Here is a 27,816-nt window from a genome sequence, read left to right on the forward strand (position 1 = left end):
TGGCCCAAGGTCTCCCAGCTGTCATTCAGCCATAAATGGGGACTAGTCCTCACTTGTCTTCTCCCCCGGTGCCTTTTAAGAAGCCAGCCGAACTGGCCCTGTTGAGGTCCAGTTTTCTGAAAGGGCCCGCCATAAAGTAAGCACCCACTAACTCCCTTTCCGCCTTTGAATGAAACCTCAGGAGAGGAGCTTCCCAGACCTCTTCATAAACTGGCAGGGCAAGCTACTATATAACAACCGGCAGGAAAAGAAAAAAAAAACCCACACACAAACTGATTATGCTAAGCAATTGGGTAATGAAACATCTGCAAGGAAACCACCGAGCTGAGAGGGCCTCTAATAATAATAAATAATAATAATAATAATAATAATAATAATAATAATAATAATAATAAACCTTTATTGTCAAAGTATAACATGTGTACATTGAGATTAGCTGAGCCTCCCCCGTGCTCTCTCCCCCCGACACACAGTGACAACAAACCCTCCATCCCACCACACCGTGTGAACCAACAACACCACACACCGGCCTCCCAAGTCAATTCTGCATAAGTTCACAGAGATTATGTCCCATTTAAAAGCCTAACAGCCCACGGATAAAAGCTACTTTTCAGCCTGTTGGTACGGCTGGCTATACTCCTATATCTCCTACCGGATGGTAGGAGAGTAAAGAACTCCACAGTGCACAGGTGTTTTCTTCGACTGGCATTTATATCTTATACGTTCAATACTTATGTGTGTGTTTTTTCTAACTCAGGAAAAAAATCAAAAGCACTTCGAGCTATATTTTTCAGACTGTTTCTCAATGGGGAACAGAGTGATGTTAAAATATGTGCCCTGGGAGAAGAATGGAACTTGCACAAGATATACCTCTGTCAGGTAAAAATTGCCTTTTTGTTTCTTGGATCTCCAGTATCATTAGGAAGCAGGTTTCAGACCTTTTTGTTTAATACTCAAATTCAGCACTGCTGCCCTGAATGTGGTCCTGAAAACACAGGCACTACCGTGTTTCTCCAAGACCCAGTCTTATATATATATATATTTGGTTGCCAAAATAAGCACCAGGGCTTATTTTTCAAGTAGGTCAGGCTCTGCTAGTCAGGAGGCCACGTCCAGCCCAGGGGAAATGGGGCTGCAGCTGAGAATTGCCTTTTGACCCCCAGGTCTCTCTGAAGGCTTCCGCTCTGTGGCCAGAAGGCACCCTGTGGGAAATCCTGGATCCTGTGTAGTTTTCAAGGCAGCCAAATTCCATGAGTCTGCAGATACACGGAGCAGAGCAACAGGCCTCAGGACTGCAAGAAGCCAAATGGTCACTATATACAAGCATTGGAAAGCGTTCTTCTCTCTCTCTCTCTTTTTTTTTTTACTGAAATCAGACTCGGGGCTGAATATAAATCCCTTCTTTAGGAATTTAGAACTTTTGAGTTGTATTTTTTATTTGAACACTTCCTTTACCTTGCATAAGATAAGATTGCTATTTCAAACATTGTCTATCCTTAAACAAATGTTTAATTCAAAATATACCTTTCATGAGTTTATGGCTGGTTCAGGACAGTGTATCAATGACAGATTGAAAATAAACTTATCTGTTCATTTAGAATTCTTAATTGTTTATTTTGTTTTGGGGAAGATTAAAAACAATTGTTAATCCTGGCTTCTTTTATATGCAGCTTTGTAACCAGGATGAAGTCAGATGTCTAACTCTGAGTGGATACGTGTGACACACTTGTTCTTGCTTGTTACATTTAAAGAAACAAAACACAAAACAAAACAAAAATAAGGTTTGTAGACTAGAAAAAGAAGATGCTGTCTGATATCTCTGTTTCTCTATGCACTTGGCAGGACTGTTAGAAAAAAATGTTCCCGGAACACACATTCTTGAAGAATGGAGTCGGAACGGATGAAAAAAAAGAAAAACAGAGGATTAAAAAGAGCAAAGTTGAAAGCTTCCCTGGCATCAAAGATTAGAAGAAGACCTATCAGTAAGTACATATTAAAACATGTAAGCATTAATGCAGAGGTATGCACGCTGCAGCTCAATGCAGTTTTCCCAACCCTCGGTGACCTCTTAAGTCATTACAGCAAAAAAGTGACAGTTTCTTGACATTTTCAGGTGAAAGCAAATTAAATACTTCATAAGACATGGCATTTTACTCCTTGGGTTCTTCACTTTCTCAGGGATTTGATTGATTTTGAATAGCACCTTTCTGCAAGAGAAATGCTGCAGAAGAATCAGTGACGATTGATTGGGCTAATGACGTGGGGCATAACATTACGATGGAGGACTGGGAGAGGATGTGGAAAAAGGGTATTAAGTTTACATTTATATCATATACGTTCAATACTTACGTGTGTGTTTTTTCTAACTCAGGAAAAAACTAAAAAGCACTTCGAAGTATATTTATCAGACTCTGTTTCTGAATGGGGAACAAAGTGATGTTAAAATATGTGCCCTGGGAGAAGAATGGAACTTGCACAAGATATACCTCTGTCAGGTAAAAATTGCCTTTTTGTTTCTTGGATCTCCAGTATCATTAGGAAGCAGGTTTCAGACCTTTTTGTTTAATACTCAAATTCAGCACTGCTGCCCTGAATGCTGGAAATGTAAAGCTGTAGAAGAAACCTTTTACCACATGTGGTGGACTTGCCCCATAGTAAAAGACTTCTGGGAAAAGATTTATAATGAATTAAAGGAAGTTTTGAAAAACACATTTATTAAGAAACCAGAAGCCTTCTTATTGGGTATAGTCGGAAAAGAAATTCCCCAAAACGATGTTACTTTCTTTCTGTATGCCACAACAGCGGTGAGAATTTTGATAGCCAAGAATTGGAAGAAACAAGAAATACCAACGGTGGAAGAATGGCAGATGAAAATGATGGACTATATGGAACTCGCTGAGCTGACTGGGAGAATCCGTGACCAGGGTGAAGAGTTGGTGGAAGAAGGTCTGAAGAAATTCAAGGACTATTTGAAGAAATACTGTTATATTAACTAGTTTGAAATGGACTTGGAAGTGCTTATAGGTTGTAGTTTTAGAGTTTAATGTTTAGTATTAAGGATAATATGAAAGAATGATTGTTAAATGATAAGAAATTAAAATTATGAAATAGAATTTGCTAATGATGATTTACGATGAAACGCAGATAGAGGGGACTTGAGGAAGTCACCTGAATATGATTAGAAAGATTAGGAATGACGGAAGTTAAGTACTCTTTTTGTATTTTTGTTGATTGTATTGTTTATGTTATGTCTTGTTTTTTATATGTATTTTTTGTTGTTTAAATATATGTTTTCATAAGAGCAATAAAAAAGAGAAATGCTGCAGAAGCAAATATGTCTGGGAATATTGGGGCAGGACAATGGTGCACATGCTTGCCACCCCATGTAGCCTTAAATATTTTATTTTGGCTCTTGGTATAAACAGAATCTTTATGTATGACTTTATGTGACTGACTTGAGCAGAGAGACTAAAATGCATGTCTGGGATATGAAATATTACTTCCACCTAAGTCACGTTTATCATAAATTCCGTATAATCCAGCTATAATTGATCAAGGTCCTGTAAAGGTTTCTGAGAGCGAATACCTTTTGGGCACTTGGTTTGAAAGAATACTGGAGAGATTTCATTTCACTACAGTATATCTGAAGCAGCCACAAAGTGGACCAAAAGGAAAACTCGCTGATAGGAAGGAAAACTGGCAAATTTAACCATTTTGGGCTCAGTTGTGGTCATAGGTTGAGGACTACCTTATCAGAATAGCTAATTCGTATGTTGGGTTAATAAAGTATGAGTCAAACTTCATACATTCTCTGAACTTCTTAAACATTTCAAGCTTTTCCATTTCTTGTTTGTTTGTCCATATTTAGAATATTGGCCTTGGTCATGTATGGTCTTCTCTTGGACTGCTGGAACTGCTGTCACTAAGCAATAGGATGACATGACATCATGCTTTACAACTGCAATTCCAGTCCCAATTACCACTGAGAACCAAGAACTAACTGTAGTTCAACATATCAACACAGCATCTGGATTTCTGATATGTAGTTGTGCAAACAGAAACTTTCTGAAAACAAATTTTGGAAATAGGCAGAGTATTAGCACTACTCCATCAACGTTCATAAGTTATACTAAGGATATTATAATTATGAATTGTTATCTTCAACAGTTGGGGAATGCAGATCCTTCTGGTCTCAGGTCTGTATCAGCCCCTTTCCAGATCAACATGAACAGAGAGAATCAGGAATAACAGTCTTTGCAACCATGGAAATTCAGGGGACATTCAAGCTTGGTTTTGAAACCAGAGGCAGATGAATTCTACGCTCAAATTGGGTGCATCGTACTGAAATTAGGCTAACATCATCCTAACCAGTCACCCAACTATTAAGTTAAACGTATTATTGCTTTCTTCTAAGTAGAGAGGCCTTTAGCTTTTTTTGAATTGACCTTTCACCTGCAGATGCCTTTGAATAATAGGCTTCATTTATTTTTTTCCCCTCTAGAAATTAAACCAAGCCGATCACTAGAGGCAACTCCCAAATGCTTTGATACAACTCGGAAGATTGAACTCTAAGGAGTCAGACAAGGCTCTCGGATTAGACCTTGGATGTTCCACAGAGATCTGAGCAGCTGATCAACAATAAAAGCAGAGGTGTCAGGTGTGGCCGAGGAATCCTGGGAGTTGAAGTCCACAAGTCTTAAAGTTGCTAAGGTAGGACACTCCTGAAGCATAACTCTAAAAGTATGGAAAAAATAACATTTGCAAAAGTACAACTATCATTCTTTCAAAAATGAAAAAATGAAAAACCAACAATTGTTGAGTGAGACCGGAGAAAGGGCCAACCTGAGCTCCATCTGTTTCCTCCTTTGCCAACCGCCGGAAGACGTGTTTCCTCGTCCGCCAAAAGTCCTGGAACTGGAAGATCCGGGCATAGTCCCTGGGCAGGTTCTCCTTGGGATCCCAGGGAGATGTTCGGAAGCTCTTTAGTCCCCTGAACTTCTGGAACCTGAGGGAGGCAGCGGGATCACTCTCTTGCCTCTTCTTCAACCCTTCGGCCTACTGCCCTCTCCCGCTAACCCAGCACAGCCTCCAGCTTAAAGCAGCCTCCCAGGGCTGGCAAACGGGTCACCTGGGCAGTCAGGCCAGGCCTTGCCTCAGCCTCCCCCGATCCCACCAGAACTGTGCCAAGACCTCCCGTGGCCCTGGCCATCCGCCGAGGCTCTCACCGGACCCGGGCTGGCAAATCCCGGGGGGTGTCCACCTCATCTGGAAACATTTCTTCTCCTCGCTCCCGTCGGTATTTCTCCAGCATTGCGGCTTCTTCCTCCATCTCCTCCTCGGCCTGCTCAGTTGTAGGCAATGTCATGCTTTCACAGTCCTCCTCCTCCGAAGCAATTTCCTCTGCACTGCTGCTCCCGTCCTGGCAGAGCAAAAGCAGCCCGGGCAGAGCACTGAGTGGGAGAGCGCGAGGAGGCCCTCCCCACCCCGTGGTCCTCAGTGCCTGCCCTGTCCTAATTCTCCCTTCAGAGCCCCTGGCCTCAGTGGGCCTGCAGACCCTCCACCAGGTGACCACCAAAAGGCCAGCTCCCTTACCTGGGCCATGGCTTCTTCCATAATCTCCTCCTCCTCCTCCTCCTCCTCGCTGCCATTTCCCCATTCGTCCTTGTCCAGGATCCAGGCTGCCTGATAGGCAGATGTGCCTTTGGGGACCCTCTTGACAACCTTCTTGCTCTGCTTAAGAGATTCTGTGCAAAGTTGGGGAAGAGTTACTGCCGGAGGATCTCCCAGCATAACAAGAGAAGAAAAATACGGCATTCCTCCTGTCGGTGTAAAGCCACGATTATCGGGGCACGTCCCACTTCAACACAGAGCAGGGATTTTTTATGTGCTCCCATTAAGGTAACAAAAGCAGGGGACTGTCCGTGAAGGCCGCCCGCTTGGAGACCAGCAGGTTTCCTCGGGCATCTCTGGGCTGGCCAAGGACAGCAGACTGTGGGATGGTTAGGCCAGGAGTCTGATCCGGCAGAGCACAGCTTATGTACAGATCAAGAATCTGAAAAACTGAGAATGTTTCTTTTTGGGGGGAGAGCAAACCAAGCCACCCAAACGTACACTTGAAAAAAATTAAGCCCTTCAAAGATTTTTATCCTTAAAGCTTTATCTTAATCATCAAAGTATTAACGCCTCTTGCCAATACTATGTAAATACCAAAATAGATTCTGTATTTTATAATACAATAAGCCAGTAATAATAACGATTGAGCTCTTGAAGAAATGATTGAGACAGATATACATTGCCTCAACTCCTTCAATGGAACTGTGGTTTAAAGATGGCTGGCCCTGTTGAGGGAGGCTACGCAACATCTACACATCAGAGTTAAGTATAATCTGGTTTCTTATAGTTCCATCTTAGCCTGCGCGAATTGAACCACTGTAATTAAAGGCTAAGGCTAACAGTACAGAGCCTAGCAGAGGCTGACCTACTTGCTTCGGGGCTTGGGAGTGCTTTTTTGCTTCAAGTCAAAAACCCCAAAGTGAAAAAGTATATAAAAGGTAAAGGTTCCCCCGCACATGCGTGCTAGTCGTTTCTGACTCTAGGGGCCGGTGCTCATCTCTGTTTCAAAGCCGAAGAGCCAGCACTCGTCCGAGGACGTCTCTGTGGTCATGTGGCCGGCATGACTAGATGCCAAAGGCGCACGGAACGCTGTTACCTTCCCACTGGAGTGGTCCCTATTTTCACACTTGCGTTTTTTCGTGCTTTCGAACTGCTAGGTTGGCAGAAGCTGGGACGAGTAACAGGCGCTCACTCTGTTACGCGGCACTCGGGATTCGACCCGCCAAACTGCCGACCTTCTGATCGACAAGCTCAGCATCCTAACCCACTGAGTATATCCAAGAATAAAACAATGGTCTGGGTTCTGATGAATTAAAAATGCTGAATTGAGGCAGCTGGATTCTACAAAGTGACTCTTAAAAAATTTAAAACAATCCAGATATTCACCAAACCAGTAACAGACTCTTAAAAATTAAGGGCTTGACCAGAAGAACAAATCAAGAGAGCATAAAAAGTGTGTTCTATTAAAATTAATGTGGGCTTTATAGATATATCATCCTACTCCCTTTAATTAAGCAGGCCCAGTTAATGAACTAAGTCTTTCTGTACTGTTCAGGAGACTGGTATTGTTTGCTAGAGCTGAGAATTCTCAGGAGAAAACGAGGTCATCGTAAGTATTCAGCTATTCAGATGTGCGTAGGAATGTTGAGAGATGAGGTGGGAGTTACATTTATTTGCTAAAGCAGGAGAGGGGAGCCTGTGGCTCACAATTCCACAAAACTGTAGCTTCCAACATACCTCACCAGTTAGTCATGCCAGGTGGAGCTGCCGGGGCTTGTATCCTGGCAATCGCAGGGTACCAAGTCCCTCTCTCTTTTTCTTCGATAAGACTATTTCATGATGTTTCTTTCATGGCATCAGGACAGCCCAAAGACATTTCAAAAGTCAATCTCAGCTGGCTGCGTTATTCACTGTCCATTGTTATCTCTTCTCTTGTCTGAGGAAGTATACAGGAAGTTGCAGCAGATATACAGAGGGAAGACTAGCAGTCTACTGTCCAAATTCATCACTACTTGTTCCTAAAAAGCAAATAAACAGGTATCAGACTGAACATAAAAATGCTTTCAGAAACCCTGCAGAAAGGATTAGAGAAAACGCTAGAAATTCTGAAAGTAATTTTTAACCTACTCATGTAACTTCAGAGGCAATTTTCAATCAAGCATCCATCAGCTGAATCCATACAAAAGGAGAAAACCGTTATTTCTCTAAATATTTTCTCTAGTTGCATTTTTCTAGACCTTTCCAGCACCATCCACCCGAACAGCAACCGCTGAAGTGGCCAGCTTATCCCGTCAGTTTTCATTTATACTGTATCAGGAGACTTCAAATCAGTATTTCTCGAAGGTTTAAGTGCCTGAACACAATGAAAGGAATTGGCTGCCTGTTGCAATTGCTTGTTGCCCACAAGTGATATTCTTACGAACATCATTCCTTCTTGTGCCTAGAAATTTTGGAGTTTGCGAGGAAAGGAATTCTCTCCAATCATTTGATGAGAGCTGTAAGAAATACTGCTTTTCACCTGACTTTCATCTCAGTGCTCCACAGGAAGGAAGGAGCAATCTGATGCTATTCTCTTTTGCAGGGAGAAAGGGGGGCGGGGGGGAGGTAGCCTTCTAGCTTTGAGCATGTGACACATTCTTGACTTATCCCAGACAGTAGAGTTAAGTGTTCAGGGCCTGGAGAGACTGAAACTCCCCTTCGGATTCCAGGTGCATTTTGGAACATTTGACAGTCTGTTCAGGAAATGCTGATACTATTAACCCAATCAGGCCCTTAGATTTGATGAAAATACAAAGAACAACCTGAGGTATCACAAAGAATTTGCTGTGACAGGGATGGGGTGGTTTTTGACTCATTTAGGGTCCCCAAACAGAAAGAAATGAGCCGTAGGGTGAGGAGCCCAGCAATCCCTCGGCTGTTGCACTAACTGCGCAAAACCGGAAGCCCGCTTCCAATTTAAATTTTAATGTGAGGAGTCCACTACTTGCTACTTAGGCTGTCCCCGTGGAAATCTGGCCCTCTAAACAGGAAATCTCAGTTAATTCTCAGTTGAGCTGAAGCAATCAGAAGCCCTGTGAGAGGGTAGTCTTTCAAATACTGTGTCACAGGACAACATAATTTCAGCGTAGTCAATGGTGGAACCCAGTTCATTTCTGTTCATCTCTCCTGCTTCTTATGAGAATCCTACTCTTTCTTCTCTGACACTGCTAGCTAAAATGAACCAAAAGCTTTGCACATACAAACCTGATCTTTTTCAAGGGTTAGCATCTGATATCCTGCAGTTCTGCTACAAATAAGCTTTCCACTGCTATGAAAAGAAGCCAGTCGCAGCCTAAGGACAGAAGAGAAATTACACTAAGCAAGCTCCCTCTGGAATCCAGATGGGTGGTTTCAAAATTTGATAAATATATGAAATAAAATCAATGGAAAGGAGGTGGTGATTGTTAAGAGAGGGTGAAAGAATTGTTGGATATGATGTGGGCAGCAAATAAATTTTGCTTTATGTATATATATATATGTTAAATGCTTGTTAACTATTTAGATTACCTTGCTAGGCCCCAAACATGGGACAAATCTTTATTTCCTGTTTCGGCCTAACCGAAGGCCATCCACAGGCAGTAGTCACAACAGTGACAGCTCATATTTGTGTAAATTTTAGATTGCTAACAAAGAATTAAAGGGAGACTGATATGCATTTCAAACTTATTTGTTTTCATCAGTCAGCCATACCCTTCTGAGATTCGAATATATATATACATACATACATACACACACACACGTATACGTATATGCATGTTAATATATTTATAATTTATTTATAATTTATTCTTTGTTGTTACCTTCCCACTGATGTGGTACCTATTTATCTACTCGCATTTGCATGCTTTGGAACTGCTAGGTTGACAGGAGCTGAGGCAAGAACAGGAGCTCACCACATTGCATGGCACTCAGCTCTCAAACCTGGGCTGTCGACTTTCCATTTGACAAGCTCGGTGTCTTTAACTGCTGAGCCATTCACTTAGTGGTGGGATTCAGCCAGTTCGCACCACTTCGGCATAACCGGTAGCTAATTTTTTGTTGCTCAGGCCCAGAATTGACTTCCGGAAGTGGCATCAACACAGAGAACCAGTTGTTCACATATTTGAATCCCACCACTGCATCCACTGCCCTTGTTTGGCAAAATGGATGACACATCTTTGTGCTTGGGAAGACCTACCCATTACTTTTATGGGTAATGGTGACAGGCTAATGTCTGTCATTATCCTTAAGACAAACCTCCGTAAATCTGCAGAGATTTGAATGTTATGAATCTGGCAAGTACCTTCGGCATTTTCCCCCCCTCTTACCTATTGTTTCCCTGATTCCAACGAGCAAATGATACTGACCTGCTTCCCTCCAATGACTGCTGATGAACTCCGAAGTCTACAAGAAGAGCGAGTGCCGATGTGATCCTTTTACCTTCTAGCAATGGAGAACCAGCCCAAAAAGAGAGGGAACCCACCTGAAAGCGATATTTCTCTGGGGCTGCAAACTGACAGAGCCACTGCAGGGCTGATTTAGTGTGTTGCGTTTGAAGATAATGTGACGGTTGGTGTATGTGACCAGCAGATCAAAGCCAAAATTAAAGCCTGTCCATCGCCAGCAATACTTGCAAGAAAGAAAAAAAGATAATTGAAGAAATAGTTGTATTCTAAGAGTGGCTTTAAATTCTGAACTTAACTTGCAAAGGACCTCCACTTGACACCTTGTATATTTTGCATCACCTCAGGAAAGTCAAGGTTGGTGGTTTAAGAAAGCTATACGAGCATTGTTATCATTTTTATATTTTCCAATAAGAAAGTATTTAACCTTGTAAAATAATTTAGCTAAGAAAACACTGTTTTGGGGAAACAAACAGCTTACAAAAACTGTAAATAAATTACACATTTTTAAAAGGACATGGAAAAATATTTGTGCTTACATCACCATCTTTGGCAAGTTTTCTGCCACACCGCATACTGTTTGCTTCTAGTTCCTCTTTATTAATCTCTTGAGGCCTTGAACATACAAAATAACTTTCTATAAAATGGCATTCTATCAAAGGAAAGCACAAGAAAAGTATTCTAACTGGTTGCACACAGATCTTAACGCCTGAATAAATTCATTTTCCCCCAGAAACCTATCTTGTTAAGTGTCCTGAAATTCTTTCCCGGCCAATGCATCAAAGAGTTATCTTCCTGGGCCGTGCTAAAATGACCACCCAAGTACATCTTGGTGGGGTAGCCAGCACCCCGGCAGGACATGGCAATCCCTTGCACACACTCCCAAAGCAGGGAGAACAAATATTGTGGTTTATGATGTTCAAATGAGAAAAAGAGCCACATTTCTGAACTCTATGCTCTCCCTTAAGCTACAAAGGTGAGCAAGAAGTACTTTCCATGCACTGAAAGTCTCCTGGCAAAGGACTTATACCTGCCCCTCAATACATAGGTTGCCGAACTTTAACCCAAGGCTAAAATGCCATAATGTGAATACCCGAAGAGGACTTATTGTGACTCACAGAACAGCACCAGGAGTAATCTTCCTTCCTTCTTTCCCTCCCTCCCTCCCTCCCCCCTTTTCTTCTTTTTCCTTTCTTCTTTCCTTCTGCTTCCCTTCTTTTTGTTTGTCTTTCCTCTTTCCTTTTCTCCTCTGCTGTCCCTTCTTGGATGCTCAAATGCAAACCCTGAACTTTTTTCAACTATGTTTTATATAGTGCGGACAAGAATTTTTTGCATGAATAAAGCGCTGATAAATCTGTTAACAAAACTGTTCAAGCACATCCAAAGAAACAACTTTCCTTATTTTATTAAATAAAACCCCAGTCATGTTACCTATTCACAAAACCAGCTCCATCCAGCAGGATGCTGGTGAACAAGCTTGTTAGCTTTCTAAGGTGAAAGCAGTTAGCATACGGAAACTTAAATTTGTTTTCTCTTTATAGGAACATTGCAAGATGTGTTTCTCAGTTACAGAGAAAGAGGCATTATACATACCCAATGTCATTGTCTTGTTCTGTTCTAAGCATGGCAAACCACTGCTGTTTGTAAACAGAGAACAGCCAGTCTAAAATTTAGAAAGACCAAAGTGGGCCTTTTATAAACAAGGCAAAGAAAGTTAAGCAGCACTTAATATTTTTACAAGGCTTTTACACTGTCCCCATCAAAACTGACTCTTAGCAGTTTATTTACCCCATGTATGCAAAAGTTAAAAAACAGAGTCTAAAAATAAATACTGTAGCAACAAATTCAAATCATGTTATTGTGGTCATTAACCAGCAGACCCTGTAGCAACAAGTTTAGAGAACGAAATGGGGGGGCAAGAAGAGAAGAGGCTATGACCTCCTTTACTCTTTTCCCACACAGTGGGATGTAAGAGAAGTAGAGAAATAGCTTAAACCTAACCACAAACTAGTTTATGTGCCTGAAACTGGATTCAATGATTCGCCAATTTTACTACCCAGGCCATGTCCACTTGCTAGTGGCACACAGGTTTTTATATGCTGTATGTGGGGACTCTTTCAAAGACCCACAAACTCAATTCTGATTTCCCTTTCTCAAGCCTATGGCATGACAGAGAAAGAAAACAAGCGATTCCATTCTTACCTGCAGGGATCAGCCTGTCTCGTTCAACAATTCTTGCTGATGTCAGATCACTGATTATATACTGCAGCCTCAGATATTTGAACACTGGCATAAATACACGTCCTTGTTCAGTTTCCAAGAATGAGATGCCTTCCTCAAAATCTGAAAAATTAAAGCAGATTCTTAAGAGTTCAAATATATTTTTACTATTAAGTAAAAAGCAGCACTGCAGTCTGTGAGCAGTTTATCAATCCCAGCAGAGAAAGCAATTCAGACAAGGTTTAACAGGATTATCCTGATTTGCTTTTAAAAGCAAAAATGGCTCACTAGTGGAAGGTGGATTTCCCCCCCCCCAAAAAAGATTGTGGTTTACAGGTTTCCCATCTCGCACAAAAGGAATGCATGTTGGGCCAATAGGGAACAACCCATAATGAAGAGAGAGCTAAAGATACTGTAAATCCTGCTTCAAAGGTTTCTAACATCCAAACTATTCACAAAGCATTTCATAAAGACCTTTCCTGCGCTTGGAAAACCAGGCATCTGCTTCACTTAAAAGCTGTTTCAATGATCCATTCCAAGAAGGCACCATCTGAAGGAACATCCACTACATAAAATAAAGAAACAGCTGTAAGGTTCACTTGAGGTATACACTGAATAACTAAAGCTTGAGGAGCACGGTGGCTCACAAGGTTATGATGCTGGGCTGACTGTCGGCAAGCTTGCATTTGCGACCTGGTTGCTGCTGCGGAACAGGGCGAGTTCCCATCACACCCTCCAGCTCATGCCTTCAGACCAGCAGTTTGAAAGCGGGCAGTTGCAAATAGATAAATGGGTGCCACCTCGGTGGGCAACTTAAAACATGAAAGGAGCCCCCAACAGGGTGTTCCCCAGGCAACAGTGATGTCATCATTGAAACCTTACGATCAGTACGCACGATCCCAACATGTAGTATTAACTAAAGCTTTACACAAACACGTACATACGCTGTTTCTACAAAAAATTGTTTACAGATAGTGAGTTGTATTTGGGAATAAAAACATCACAGTACCACTTTAACTGATTTTTTATGAAATGAGTTTGTTCTTCTGTTAGAATGCAATTAAAGGGGTAACTGACTGCATCCTTATAAGGAAAGCAAGCAACAAAGAAAACAGAAAAGAAAGAGGCAGCTGACAGTTTTTACGGAGTAAAAAGGGAAAGAAGATAACCAAAGAAATAGTTATTCTGTATGCACAAACCTTTTTTATACTTTAAGTATTCTGTGCTATCTTGTAATCCAGTGTTATTCTTAGATCAGTTTTAATGGGTCATTAATAAATTAGTACTCTAAATACCGTATTTTTCGGACCATAAGATGCACCCAGTTTTTAGAGCAAGAAAACAAGAAAAAAAATTCTTTCTCCTCCTCTCTCTCTCCCTCTCTCTCCCATTGTCCCTTCCTTCCTTCCTTCCTTCCTTCCTTCCTTCCTTCCTTCCTTCCTTCCTTCCTTCCTTCCCTCCCTCCCTCCCTCTTTGTCCTTCCCTCTCTGCATTAGAGCAGTACCCGCGGAGGCGGCCCTGCAGCCCGGCTTTCTCTTGCAGAAAGCAAGCTGAAACGGAGTGAGGGAGATTGCCAGAAATGCGAATCCGCCGATCTCGCGCTCCTGCAAACTCCCTCGCTCGCTTTCAGCTTCCCTTGCTACAAGAGAAAGCAGGCTGAAACGAGGCAGATTGCAGCAGCGCGAGATCAGCCGATTCGCATTCCAGGCAATCTCCCTCACTCCGTTTCAGCCTGCTTTCTCTTGTAGCAAGGGAAGCTGAAACCGAGCGAGGGAGAGTGCAGGAGCGTGAGATCGGCCTTTCTCAGCACGTGCCGATTCGTGCTCCTGGCAATCTCCCTTGCTTTCCACTTGCGGAGGATGGGGCTGGCCATACGGATCACCTTCGGACCATAAGACGCACCCTCGTTTTCCCCCCCACTTTGGGAAAAAAAAGTGTGTCTTATGGTCCGAAAAATACGGTAATCAAACAAAGACTATGACTACCTATCAAAGATACCAAACCATGCTGCATCACGTGACGTGTCACGATGTATCACAACTTTTTTCACATTGCTGAAGCTGAGGCAGGTGCGGCCTTCGCATGATGCAACCGGCCTATGGGCCGGCAGTTTGACACCCCTGTACTAAACTATCAGGAAAGAAGAGGCAGGAGAGGTGACATCGGTCTGTGAGAATACTGTCAATTTGGAAGAAATGGCAGTGCGGTTATTTCCACATCAAAACAAAACCTGGATTAAACTGATGTTATTAAATGTTGGTACCTTCTTTAGAGCAGTATATATGTCCATCTCCACTTGCATGACAAACAGGTTAGAGGAACTAATCAGCTGTTTCATGAGGTTTATGCTGAAACAAACAATATGACCTCTGAATTGCAAAGGGCATGAATTGTGTTCAGTTCAACGGATTATCTGAATTCCATTTTATTATGCTAAACGACTTCCCATAGTATCTGGGTTAATCTCAAAAGCTCAATACCTGAGTTCTTTGAGGAGTTCCACACTCTGGTGGGTCATCAGGTTATTCAAGAGCCACTCAAGACACCTAGATTTAAAATAGGTAAGGTAAATGCAATGAGATGCAATGCACGTTTCTAATAAGCTGCTGAGCACTTTCCCCCAGATGTTATAGTAAAATAGGGACCCCACAGCCATCATACTCCAAAGCCCATCCAATCAACTACGACCCTCTTCAGACCATAAGGGACTACACACTGCTTCTGCTCTATTTTTAACTTTTCACTTCCTATGCTTGCTTGCTTCCAATGTTCTGTCAGAATGAGAGAACGTGAAAATCCCATTAGCAGCTCCTGATAAATATAAAGCCCAAATACTCAGGAGAAACAACCAGTTCTTCAAGAAGATGATTATTTCACACAGAAGGATCAACAAGAAACAAATTGTTGAAACTTCATGTCTGTTTCCTCTGCTGCTGCTTTCTTTCTTCAGCAGAAAAAACACACTGGTTGTCTTTGTATTTTTATTTATCTGGACTGCTAGTATTGATTTTGGATGTCTGTCCTATTCGAACTACAATCTCTTTCATTTATTATTTAATTGTGGCTGCCCTATTATATTTAATTAAAAGCTACCTCTGAGAACAAGGAGTGAAATTCCCCCTTTTCCTTCCAGGTTATTTACTGCAGAGACAAAAAGAAACTTGCAAATTGGGAAAAGGAATCCGTAAGAATTTCAGTTCTGTCTCCAGGATTCTAAGTGTTTGTGTCTTACGCTGAACACACAGCTCTAGGTTCTACTAATACCTAATATTATTTCATGTCAGCCACAGAATATTAACTATTGCACAAGCTGAAAATATTATGCTTCTAAAATTAAACACATTTTTATATTTGAAGGGAGAAATAAGCAGAAAGGTTTCTGCTGGAAAACATCACACCAGATGCTTCTCAAAGCCACATCACATTAGAAAATCAAGGGGGAGATCATAAAAATGTTCTTCTTCAACAAAATCTTTCTTAGTGCCAATACTTACTTTTTTTTCAAAGAATCTAATCCATATGTTCCCGCAGAATTATAGTAACTACACACGGTTTTTGCATTAATTGTTTCCTTCATTGTTTCACCACACTGCTGTATTAAGCCATCCTGTAAACATAAGGTAAAAAGGTAAAGGTTCCGCCGCACACGCGTGCTAGTCGTTTCTGACTCTAGGGGCCGGTGCTCATCTCCGTTTCAAAGCCGAAGAGCCAGCGCTCGTCCGAGGACGTCTCCGTGGTCATGTGGCTGGCATGACTAGACGCCAAAGGCGCACAGAACGCTGTTACCTTCCCACCGTAGTGGTCCCTATTTTTCTACTTGCATTTTTACGTGCTTTCGAACTGCTAGGTTGGCAGAAGCTGGGACGAGTCACAGGCGCTCACTCTGCTACCAGCACTCGGGATTCGACCAGCCAAAATGCCGACCTTCTGATTGACAAGCTCAGCGTCCTAACCCACTGAGCCACCGCGTCCCTTCGTAAACATATAATGATGCAAAACAAATCCTCACTCCCAGGCCTAATGCTACAGATAATGCCCTCACCTCAAGCTAACTGGCAAAAATGCAAACAGTGATTATCTAGAGATATTTTGGCTTCTTCTGGACAGATAGGCATACTACCAGTCTCAACCATAATTATACAAAATGATACCCTATTTGTAACAGGAGAAATGAGAAGGACTGATACCCTGATTCTTAATTTTGAAGCTCAGAGGCCACATAAGAAGTCCCTGTGTAAGTGTGCTGGCTTGCAGCATCCATCCTTCATTTATATGCTCCCATCTAGAAAGGGGAGGAGGGGCAAGAGCTAGCGAGAAAACGACTTTCCCAGCTCTGTCAGGACTGCTAAGCATGTGCTTGAAAAAACGCCCCGAGGATAACGGAAGCCATGTGGCCATGACCATGTGCTCGTCCCTGGAATACAAATGAAGATGGGACTGAAAGCCCTGCACTTTGCCAAGCAAAGATTTGGAAAAAATGGAGCCATTTCCACTTACCAGCTGTAACATGCTGGCAGCTGCCAGGAGGGCAATCACTCTACTAGGGTTTATTAACACTTCATCCCGGTAAAGTGAGCCAAAGGCAACCTGTAAGGCTAAAGAAAACCACATCCTAAGTCTCCTCATACATATAAGACAGGTTATACATTTATTTTTTTCCAATTCCGTAGGATTATTAAGAGTGATATTCAAAAAATGTTATTTCTCAAATTATTTTATATATAGTGACAACAACAAGATGCCTAGAATATTGAGAGGGGGTAAATCAGATGCCATTTAAAAAATATAAAACCCTAAGCGGGACAAATGGTTAAGTACCGAAGTCACCACATTTGGGGTCTACCGTAAGCACCTCTCACCCTAGAAAACTCCCATTCGCCTGCAGATTTCACCAGCTGAGATTATGGGACACCGCGCAAAACTTCAGAAGCTGATCAAAAAGTAGGCACTTCAAAATAAACTGAGTGTTACGTTTTGTACTTTCATTTAAAAACGCTGACAGTTTCAATCAGGTTGAAAAATGTGCATCCACAACAGGTACAATGACAAAAAAAGCATTGTTACAATGCGAGTCCTACTCCCTATATTGTGAAGTCACGCGCATGTAACCAAGGCTCCAAATTTGTAGCAGATTGCATTCCACATTTTGTTGAAAGAAGCAAGCTTCCGAAAGCAGCCATGGCAAGGGCTTAGTTCATAACAGCATCAATAATGCAGGCATGTGTGGCTCAAGATACTAATTCAATGCTTCAGGCAGAAGTATGCTCCACAATATCTAATCAATAATGGCAGTTTTATGTTTTTCCCATCAATTAAGCCAAATTCTCCTGTTTAATAGTATCACCTGCTTAATTACTAACATTAGTCACATAGTTGTTTGGAATTCAGTTGAGATGTTGACAGGCACATGCACAATGAGATTTAATGCCATTTTAAATATGATCTATTCACTTTATATCCTACTACGGGGTCCCCACCCCCTAGTCCGTGGACCAGTACTGGGCTGAGGCTTGCCAGCAACTGGTCCGCACAAGCAAGCAAAGCCCCATCCACGGGATGCAGGCAGCACACAAAACCACACATCCTCCGGTCCACGGAAAAACCTCTCTCCACAGAACCGGTCCCTGGTGCCCAAAAGGTTGAGGTCCTGTGTCATGATATCACTGTCTTTGGAGCACACCCCCCCACCCCTGGTATAACTCTCCCGTGGCTGGGTGGGCAGAGCTGCAAAGGTGGCCAAAAATGCCAGCCCAGGGACAATGCAGAGCGCCTACCATTGGCCTCCAGAGCTGCCGCCATTGAAGCCATAAAATACAGGCGGCAAACTGGCAGCAGGCAGCACGACGCAGTGCTGCAGGACCCAAGCTAGAGGTGGAGGAAGAGGTGGCGGCCACTGCTGGGTAGTTGATCCGCAGGGCAGGGCAGGGCCAGCGGGGACCAAAGAAAGCCCCTCCAGTGGGGGATGTGGCTGATGCGCAGCGGGGGCAGAGGACTTTCTCTGTCACTCCCCCCTGCCTCTGAAATGGTGCAGGGGGACCAGGTAAGGCAAGCGAGCTTCCCCCGCCCATCCTCCATATCATGGCAGTCTGGCTCGGAAGGGGAGTAAAAGGGAAGAGGCAGGCAGGCAGGCAGGCAGGCAGGAGGTTGCTGGGTGGAGTGGCCTGGCTGCGGGGGTCCTGAGATGTCGGTGCAGGGAGCAGCTCCACCCAACCCACTTGCCTCGCCTCATCAGACGGTGGGAAAGGCAGGCTCTTAACTAGGGCTTATTTTGGGGGTAGGGCTTATATTAGGTGCACACTAAAAATCATGCTAAAGCTTATTTTCTGGGTGGGCCTTATTTTCAGGGAATCACAGTAGTGACAAAGTATTAGGAGCTTTATCTCCCAGACCATAAAAATGTGATTTTTCATAATTTGCTGTTCATTTATAATAAAAACCATGAAAGAAGTACTGAATAGTTTAGATTTGTGTAGTTGGTTAATAGTCCCCAAAATGAGAAATCTGTTTTTCTGATGAATTATTTAGAAAAATGAGTTTTGCTAAAATGTATTTTGCAAAAATGAGATAAAATACTGGAAAGTCCTTCCAAAGATCATTTATAACTGGCCAGCTTTGTTCCAGAACACCTGATCCAAGTAATCTATTTCAATTTGAATCTTTTATGTTAGAAAAAGTTCAATGAGGATTCCTTTCTTACCTTCAACGTCAATATTCTGATCAGGAATTTCCAATTCTATTGTGTCCATTCCTGACTCCCTCCAAGACCCACTGAACATACTTGAAAAGTAGCCAGACTACAAACATAAAAGTCATGTTTTTAATAATTTTACAAACCTTGGAATTAAAGAATTTATATGATAAGGTATAACACAATATTATTTTCATAGCAAGAGGAACTAAGAATTAAATTTGAATTAAATTTTACATTTGTCACTCCTAATTCGAAGATATGTTTCTTAAATTTCAATCTTATATTTTCTGAACCAATTGATTCATTTGCCAGCCGACCCCTTTCATCTCCATGCACTGATTTTAATATTTCAATCTGAACAGAATAAATGGGTTTTCATTGGATCTAAAATAGGAAACGATGGAACAATTGCTCCAGGAAGTGAAACTAAGATCAAGCTGTGGTCTCAAATTTAGTTAGTAAACTAGTATTAAGCCACCCTTTATCAACTTGGCTGTAACAGGGCACTGCAGCTTACTTAGACTGGAACTGAACTAGCATGCAAAGCAAAGAGGGAAGGGGCCAGGCCAAACCTGTGTTATAATTTATTTATACAAGTGAACAGATTGCATCCTAGAAAGATAAGTGATCAGGAAAAAAAATAACAGCATCCATACAATTATGGGGGGAGGGGCAGAGTATTATATTGTATATAAATTTCTATAAGCACACATACAGGTAGATAAATTAATACATACAGAGCCTTGGTGGAGCAGTGGGCTAATGCCTCAAGTAACACCAGCTGCCTGCAATTAGTGCAGGTTCGAGTCCCACCAGGCTCAAGGTTGACTCAGCCTTCCATCCTTCCGAGGTAGGTAAAATGAGGACCCAGATTGTTGGGGGCAATAAGCTGACTTTGTAATAATGCCGCTTGGGGGGGGGCGAAAGCCCTAATAAGCAGGCATATTTATTTATTTATTTATTTTAATTCCATTTATATCCCGCCCTTCTCAGAAGACTCAGGGCGGCTTACAATGAAGGCTATTGCTAAGCACATTTGATTTGTGCTTAGATTGTAAGCCGCCCTGAGTCTTCGGAGAAGGGCGGGATATAAATGGGATTAAAATAAATAAAATAAAAATAAAAAAATAAATAAATGTATACCTTTCCCTTAAAGTGCATTTCTTATAAATCTAGAAATAGCTAGTTTTGATCCAAAGAGGAGAAAAATACTGTTTAGTAGAAGTTCACATCAAAGCTGGAGGTGACCCATTATGAGCTGCTGTCACTCACTGATGTTTAGCCTGAGAGATTAAACTATACTATTGGGACAAGAATTTCCTTCATAAGTCAGTATGGTCATAAAAGCAAGTCATCACATGACCGGACCAGATTTTGGCTGGGAAGGTCACAAATGGTGATCACATGACCATAAGAAGCTTTAAATGTTATAAATGTGAGACAGTTGCCAAGCACCCAAATTGCAATTGTGACCTTGGGGATGGTGCCACAGTCATAACTTTGGGGATAGGTAATAAGTCACATTTTTCAAGACCCTCATAATTTTAAACCACCATGGAAAGATCGTATATTGAGCATTACCTGTAATACTCATACAATACACCTAAACATGGTTTGCTTAAGCACCATTATTAAATATTATAAAGTTGGATGAATTTATAAATTGTAGGTTTGAAAGGCCTGCGAATGGCAGAGAAACAAACTATCTTTTGGGTTACAAGTGTATGGACTGAATCTCAAGGAGAACCATACATTGTGTTTCCCTGAAAATAGGACCTACGCCTGGGCCAAATATAAGCCCTATGCCGAAAGTAAGCTCTACTTGAGTGTGTGCAGCCGCCCGCTCTGCCTGCTTGCTGATGACATGAGGTGGTGGGCGGGTGTCACAGACACAAAGTGAGGCGGTGGGGAGGTGGAGGACAAAGCAAGGTGGTGGGGGGGGTGGAGGATGAAGCTTTTCCTCCTCATTTGCCACGGGAACGAAGTAGGAGACTTAGCAATGCACTGGTGCCATGGCCACTAAGCGAGGCGGAAAGGGGGGGTTGAGGACAAAGCAAGGTGGGAGGAGTGGAGGACAAAGCTTCTTCTCCTTACTTGCCAATGCTACAAAGCAGGAGGCTGAGCAATGCACCGGTGCCACGGTTGGGGTGGTGGAGGAGCCCTGATGCTAGCGGAGTGAGGCAGTTGGGCGGCCAAGGATACTGTTGGGGCTTCGTCCTCCACCAGCCCCCACTGCCTTGCTTAGTGGCCGTGGCACCGGTGCATCGTTCAGCCTCCTGCTTCGTTATGGCGCCAAGTAAGGAGAAGCTTCATACGCCATCCCCCACTGCCTTGCTTAGTGGCCGCGGCACCAGTGCATCGCTTTGTCCTCCACCTCTCCTTCATCTGACTTCATCCTCCACCCACCCTGCCTTGCCTCCTGCTCTGTTGTGGCCACAAAAAATTAAGACCGAGGGTTCTGCAACGGGTGATTCATGGGGGTCAAACTGGGTTTATTAGTGGTAGGCAAATGAAAAATAACGTGAGGCATATAGTTGATGTGTTGGAATTTTTGGAAAGGAACAACCAGATCCCTGCGGCGCTAATTTTTTTAGATGCTGAAAAAGCTTTTGATCAATTGAATTGGCAATTTTTGATGAAAGTTTTAGATAAAATGAATTTTGGGGAAAAATTTTTGCAACCAATTAGGGCATTATATCAAAAACAAACAGCTCGAATAATAGTTAACAATAGTTTGTCAGAAGTATGCAATATTGAGAAGGGTACAAGGCAAGGGTGCCCGCTATCGCCTTTGTTATTTGTGTTAACATTGGAGATACTATTGGTAAAAATACGAAATTCGGAAAGAATTAAGGGTATACAGATTAGAGATCAGGATTACAGATTGAGAGCGTTCGCAGACGATCTGGTTGTTACAGTGACCCAGCCGGAGAGCTCTGTTGTGGACCTGATGGAGATAATAATGCAATATGGGAAGGTTTCTGGATTTAAAGTTAATGTACAAAAAACTAAAATTTTGGCCAAAAACATGACAGCATCGCAAAAGGCCCTTTTAGAAGGGTTAACTGGATTTGAGATTGTTAAAAGGGTCAAATATTTGGGGGTGTTTTTGTCGCCCTCTAACACAAAATTATATAAGAATAATTATGAAAAATTATGGGGAAAGATCCAAAAAGAAATGGAGAGTTGGGAAAAATTGCAATTGTCTTTGTTGGGGCGAATCGCAGCAGTAAAAATGAATGTCCTGCCTAAATTCTTATTTTTATTTCAAATGATACCGGTTCTTAAGAAAGATTCTAACTTGGAGGAATGGCAGAGAGGTATCAATAAATTTGTTTGGGCAGGGAAAAGGCCACGAGTTAAACTTAAGATTATGCAGGATACTCGTGAAAGAGGTGGTCTTAAAATGCCTAATCTTAAATTATATTATGAAGCTGCTGCGTTAGCAGGTATAAGTGATTGGATTAATTTGACACAAGAGAGATTATTAAATCTTGAGGGCCACGACTTGTTGTTTGGCTGGCATGCATATTTGTTGTATGATAAGAAGGTAGATAATGTGTTTAGAGTGCATATTTTAAGACAGGCATTGTTGAGAGTTTGGAAGAAGTACAGACATAAGCTAGACTGTAAGATACCATTGTGGGCAATTCCAAAACACGCAATAGAAAATATACATGCTGGTTTCAAACATGATGTGACTACGTACAAGGAGATTTTAAGCTTGGAAAGAAATGTCTGGTGTTTGAAGCCATATAGTCTCCTGCGAGACGAGAAGATTGTTCAGAATTGGTTTCAATATACTCAGCTACGGGCCAGGTGGAAAGAAGATCAGAAAAATGGTTTCACAATGACTGATGAAAATCTGATAAAGCAAATAAGAAATCAGGGTCCAGCACATATTAAACGGATATATCTTGCATTGATAGAGATTGACTCAGAAACAGAGCTTGTTAAGGATTGTATGATAAAATGGGCCCAAAATATTCAAGAAGTTATTACAATGGACACGTGGGAAAAGATCTGGGTGAGGAACGTAAAATTTACACAAGCTCAAAATCTAAGAGAGAACTTTTATAAAATGTTTTATAGATGGCATTTAGATCCTAAAAAGCTTGCAAGTATGTATCCGAATTATCAACCAAAATGTTGGAGATGTGGTGATGAAGATGCAACATATTTTCATGTATGGTGGACTTGTAAAAAGGTTAAGGTTTTCTGGATAAAAATTTGGTGGAATATGCAGAAGATTTTCAAGCAAAGGATAGTTTTGTCCGCAACTCTTCTTGTTGGGAATAATCACAGATGCTATGGTTGTGGACACTAAGTTGATGTTAAATTTAATTACGGCAGCAAGACTTTTAATAGGTCAGTATTGGAAGAAAGAGGAACTGCCGACCATAGAAGAATGGACTTTAAAGGTTTCCGACCTGGCAGAGATGGCAAAGATTTCGGCTTACTTGAAAGATCACTCGCAAGAACGTTATATTATGGAATGGAGAAAATGGATTGAGTATATCCAGAACAAATATAGGGTTAAGAAGTTTCATGTAGCATTTGAATAAGTCTTCCTTTTTTTCTTTTTTTATTTCTTTTTTCTTTCTTTCTTCTCTATATACATTTAATATTACTAAGGTTTGTATTATCTTATATAAGCTAGAGAGTGATGGATTTTAGAGCTTATGGTTGTTAGTATATGGTTGTTTATGATTGTTTTTTTTTATACCTTGTATTTAGCTCTGGGAAGTCGGGGGGGGAGGGGTAGGGAGGGAGGGAGAGGGGAGGGGGAGGGGGGACTGTTAAAGATAAACTGTATGTTAAAACTTTTCAATAAAAAAAAAAAATTAAGACCTACCCTGAAAAATAAGCCCTGGTGCTTATTTTGGCAACCATATATATATATATATATATATTTGGTTTTTCGGGTTTTTCCCCTCGTAGAACTAGAGGTGTAGGCGCAACGTTTCGACGGAATCCCATCCGTCATCATCAGGCTTTAGCTTCCTTCTTCTGGGAGAAGCATGTGGCTGTTTGTTCCTCTTTTTTTTTAAACTGCCAGAGGGGTGTGTTCTGTGGAGGTGTGCTCTGATTGGGTAGGGGACCAAGTGTGTTCTGATTGGGTGGGAGTGTGTTTTGAATGGTGGGTGTGTTCTGATTGGGTGGGGGGGTGTTCTGAGTGGATGGGCTGGTCTCAGCTGCCAGCTCCAGACCTGAGCTGGTGAGTTGTGCTGCTTTTGTTTGGCTTCGTGTTTGTGGTGGTGCCATGTTTTTATAGTGGGTGTCAGTTTGCTTATTGTGTGGTTTGGAGGGGTTTAGAGTGGCTGATGTTGCAGCTGTAGTTAGGTTTCTGTTTTGTGGTTGTGTGTCTTTATCGTTGTGGGTTCGGATTTGCTTTTTGAATGGTTGTGTGGTGGTGATGTCATGTGATGTTATCATGAGTTTGGGTCTGGTATCATTCTTGGTGGTTGGGCCTCGTCTGTCAATCAAGGCGGGTTTCCAAATGGCTGGTAGACGAGAGGTATCATCTCGTTTATTCATGCTGTGGGGGCGTTTTTCTATCTCAATGGCTTCTCTGATTATTCTGTTGTTAAAATGTTCAATTTTGGCGATAGTTTTGGTTTTTTTAAAATCAATTTCATGTCCCGTGGCTTCAAAGTGTTGGACCAGGGATGAAGTTTGTTCTCCCTTTCTGAGTGAGTTTTTGTGCTCTTCAATGCGTGCACTTATTCTTCTGTTGGTCTGTCCGATGTATGTGGTGGGGCAGGTGGTGCATGGGATTTCGTATACTCCTTGGTTTTCTAACCCAATTATGTCCTTGGGGTTTCTTAGGATGGTGGATATTTTTCTGTCTGTGTAGAATGCTGTTTTGATGTTGTGTTTTTGGAGGACCTTGCTGATTCTGTCTGTGGTCCCTTTTAAGTATGGGAGGAGGGCTTTGCCATTTTCTTGTTCTCTGTCTTGGGTTTTTGTGGGTGTCTCTCTTCGGATTAAGTTGGTAATCGTGTTTCTTTGGAATCCATTGGCTGTTAGTACATTAGTGAGAGTGTGTAGTTCGGTTTTTAGGTGTTGTTCGTCAGCTAGGTGTTTTGTTCTGGAGATGAGTGTCTTGGCTACGGAGTTGATCTGTGCTGGGTGGTGGTGTGAGAGTGCGTTCAGATAGCGGTTTGTGTGTGTTTTTTTATGGTAGATAGTGTGTCCTAGGGAGCCGTTGGATTTCTTGTAGACTAAGACATCAAGGAAGGGAAGTTGATTGTTAGCTTCTGTTTCCATGGTGAATTGTATTTTGGGGTGTAGGCTATTGAGGCGTATGAGGAAGTCATCCAGTTTTTCTTTGCCGTGTGGCCAGATTACGAAGGTGTCATCTACGTATCTGAGCCAGAGTTTGGGTTTGTGGTTGGATTTTTCTAGAGCGAGGGTTTCAAAGTGTTCCATGTAGAGGTTTGCGATGACAGGTGAGAGGGGTGATCCCATGGGTGCTCCTTCCATTTGTTTGTATCTTTGTCCATTGTAGATGAAGTATGTGTTAGATAGGCAGTGGTTGGTCAGATCTAGGATGTGTTTTGGGGGGTTGTATTTATTTAGGATAGCTGTCAAGGCTTCTTTGATTGGCACTTGGGTGAAGAGGGATACAACATCGAAGCTCACAAGTAGGTCACAGGGCTGTAAGTTTAGTTTACTTATGATCTCTATGAATTGGAATGAGTTTTGTACGTGTGAGGTGATGGAATTTGCATAAGGCTGTAGTTGTTTGGCAAGAAATTTGGCTAGATTATATATATATATATATATATATATATATATATATATATATATATATGTTTTCATAGATTTCGTAGATCTACACACACACACACACACACACACACACACACACACACACATATATATATATATATATATATGGTTTTCGGGACCACATTCAGGGCAGCAGTGCTGAATTTGAGTATTAAACAAAAAGGTCTGAAACCTGCTTCCTAATGATACTGGAGATCCAAGAAACAAAAAGGCAATTTTTACCTGACAGAGGTATATCTTGTGCAAGTTCCATTCTTCTCCCAGGGCACATATTTTAATATCACTCTTTTCGCCATTCAGAAACAGAGTCTGATAAATATACCTCGAAGTGGTTTTGATTTTTTTCCTGAGTTAGAAAAAACACACACGTAAGTATTGAACGTATATGATATAAATGCCAGTAGAAGAAAACACCTGTGCACTGTGGAGTTCTTTACTCTCCTACCATCCGGTAGGAGATATAGGAGTATAGCCAGACGTACCAACAGGCTGAAAAGTAGCTTTTATCCGTGGGCTGTTAGGCTTTTAAATGGGACATAATCTCTGTGAACTTATGCAGAATTGACTTGGGAGGCCGGTGTGTGGTGTTGTTGGTTCACACGGTGTGGTGGGATGGAGGGTTTGTTGTCACTGTGTGTCGGGGGGAGAGAGCATGGGGGAGGCTCAGCTAATCTCAATGTACACATGTTGCACTTTGACAATAAAGGTTTATTATTATTATTATTATTATTATTATTATTATTATCATCATCATTATTATTATTGAGGCCCTCTCAGCTCGGTGGTTTCCTTGCAGATGTTTCATTACCCAATTGCTTAACATAATCAGTTTGTGTGTGGGTTTTTTTTTTCTTTTCCTGCCGGTTGTTATATAGTAGCTTGCCCTGCCAGTTTATGAAGAGGTCTGGGAAGCTCCTCTCCTGAGGTTTCATTCAAAGGCGGAAAGGGAGTTAGTGGGTGCTTACTTTATGGCGGGCCCTTTCAGAAAACTGGACCTCAACAGGGCCAGTTCGGCTGGCTTCTTAAAAGGCACCGGGGGAGAAGACAAGTGAGGACTAGTCCCCATTTATGGCTGAATGACAGCTGGGAGACCTTGGGCCAATGGCTCTCGGTCCCTTCGCAGGGTTGTTGTGGGGAAACGGGCGGAGGAAGAAAGAGTTTTTAGGTCTGTTCTCCGCCTCGAGTTATTTACGAAACTAATAAAGGCGGGAGAAAAAGCGTCTGCATCCATTAAGCCAGGGACAGGCAACCTCGGCTCCTTTAGGACTCGTGGACTTCAACTCCCAGAATTCCTGAGTCAGCATGGCTCAGCTTGGAAACCTCTCCCTTTCCCCTCAGGGTGGCTGGCTCAGGAATTCTGGGAGTTGAAGTCCACGAGTCATAAAGCGGCCTAGGACTAGGCCAGGGACAGGCAACCTCGGCTCCTTTAGGACTCGTGGACTTCAACTCCCAGAATTCCTGAGTCAGCATAGCTGAGGAATTCTGGGAGTTGAAGTCCACGAGTCCTAAAAGGGCCGAGGTCGCCTAGCCCTGCATTAAGCAAAGGCGGCAGCTCCCGGGAAGAGGCGGGAAACCTGAGGGAAAGCTGAGCGAAGCGGGGCGGGACGGTCAGCGCCCTCCCTCCGCCGAAGAGCAGCGCCGCTGCCTCGGCCGACAGCCCTCCAGGCCCGGGGGCTTCCCGGAGCTGCGGCCGTACCTCCTGGGGGTGCTGAGCAGCCGCTCCTCGCCCTCCTCGCCGCTCTCCTCGCCGCTCTCGCTCAGGCCCTCGCCGCGCTTCCGCTTGGGGAAGAAGGCCCCCTCGGCCACCCCGGCCCTGGGCCCCCACACGCGGCTGCTCCACGAGCCCATCGTCGCCCGTCCGGCCGCCGCCGCTTTTTCCTCACGAAGAAAGCTACGGTTGGGAAGCTACGGTTGGCAAGCCGCCGAGGCGTCCGCTGCGCATGCGCCCCCCTTGGGAATGGCGGTTAGAGACGGACGCGACCGCCTCCTACGCATGCGCCAGCGTCTGGCCGGGCGTCCGGGGCAACAGGAGACGCGGCGGCCCGAGAGACGCGCGTCCTAGAGCGACAGAGCCCG

At 42.7% G+C, this 27,816-nt stretch overlaps 1 protein-coding gene across 1 annotated transcript; it reads right to left on the bottom strand.

Annotated features, from left to right (window-relative positions):
- Positions 1-5,383: 5,383 nt before the first annotated feature.
- Positions 5,384-27,603, bottom strand: LOC310644009 (germ cell-less protein-like 1). Its single transcript, XM_083368760.1, has 16 exons — positions 27,437-27,603; positions 25,963-26,086; positions 18,952-19,048; positions 16,752-16,849; positions 15,749-15,861; positions 14,735-14,800; positions 14,518-14,602; positions 12,729-12,819; positions 12,237-12,377; positions 11,628-11,697; positions 10,574-10,649; positions 10,115-10,260; positions 8,857-8,944; positions 7,351-7,631; positions 5,593-5,744; positions 5,384-5,419 (listed from the first exon to the last, which is right to left on the bottom strand). Exons 1-14 carry the CDS (start codon positions 27,586-27,588, stop codon positions 7,521-7,523), a joined length of 1,458 nt encoding a protein of 485 aa, XP_083224886.1. The 5' UTR covers positions 27,589-27,603; the 3' UTR covers positions 5,384-5,419; positions 5,593-5,744; positions 7,351-7,520.
- Positions 27,604-27,816: the final 213 nt, after the last annotated feature.

Source organism: Vipera ursinii (genome assembly GCF_947247035.1).
Source record: "Vipera ursinii genome assembly, chromosome: 8".
Classification (NCBI taxonomy): domain Eukaryota; kingdom Metazoa; phylum Chordata; class Lepidosauria; order Squamata; family Viperidae; genus Vipera; species Vipera ursinii.

Coding starts and splice junctions, on each gene's coding strand:
- LOC310644009 (XM_083368760.1), bottom strand. CDS start 27,588: ATGGGCTCGTGGAGCAGCCGCGTGTGGGGGCCCAGGGCCGGGGTGGCC. Junction 14,603..14,734: donor GAACTCCTCAAAGAACTCAG/GTATTGAGCTTT, acceptor TGTTTGTTTCAG/CATAAACCTCATGAAACAGC. Junction 7,632..8,856: donor TAACCCTTGAAAAAGATCAG/GTTTGTATGTGC, acceptor TTTGCTTTTTAG/GAACAAGTAGTGATGAATTT.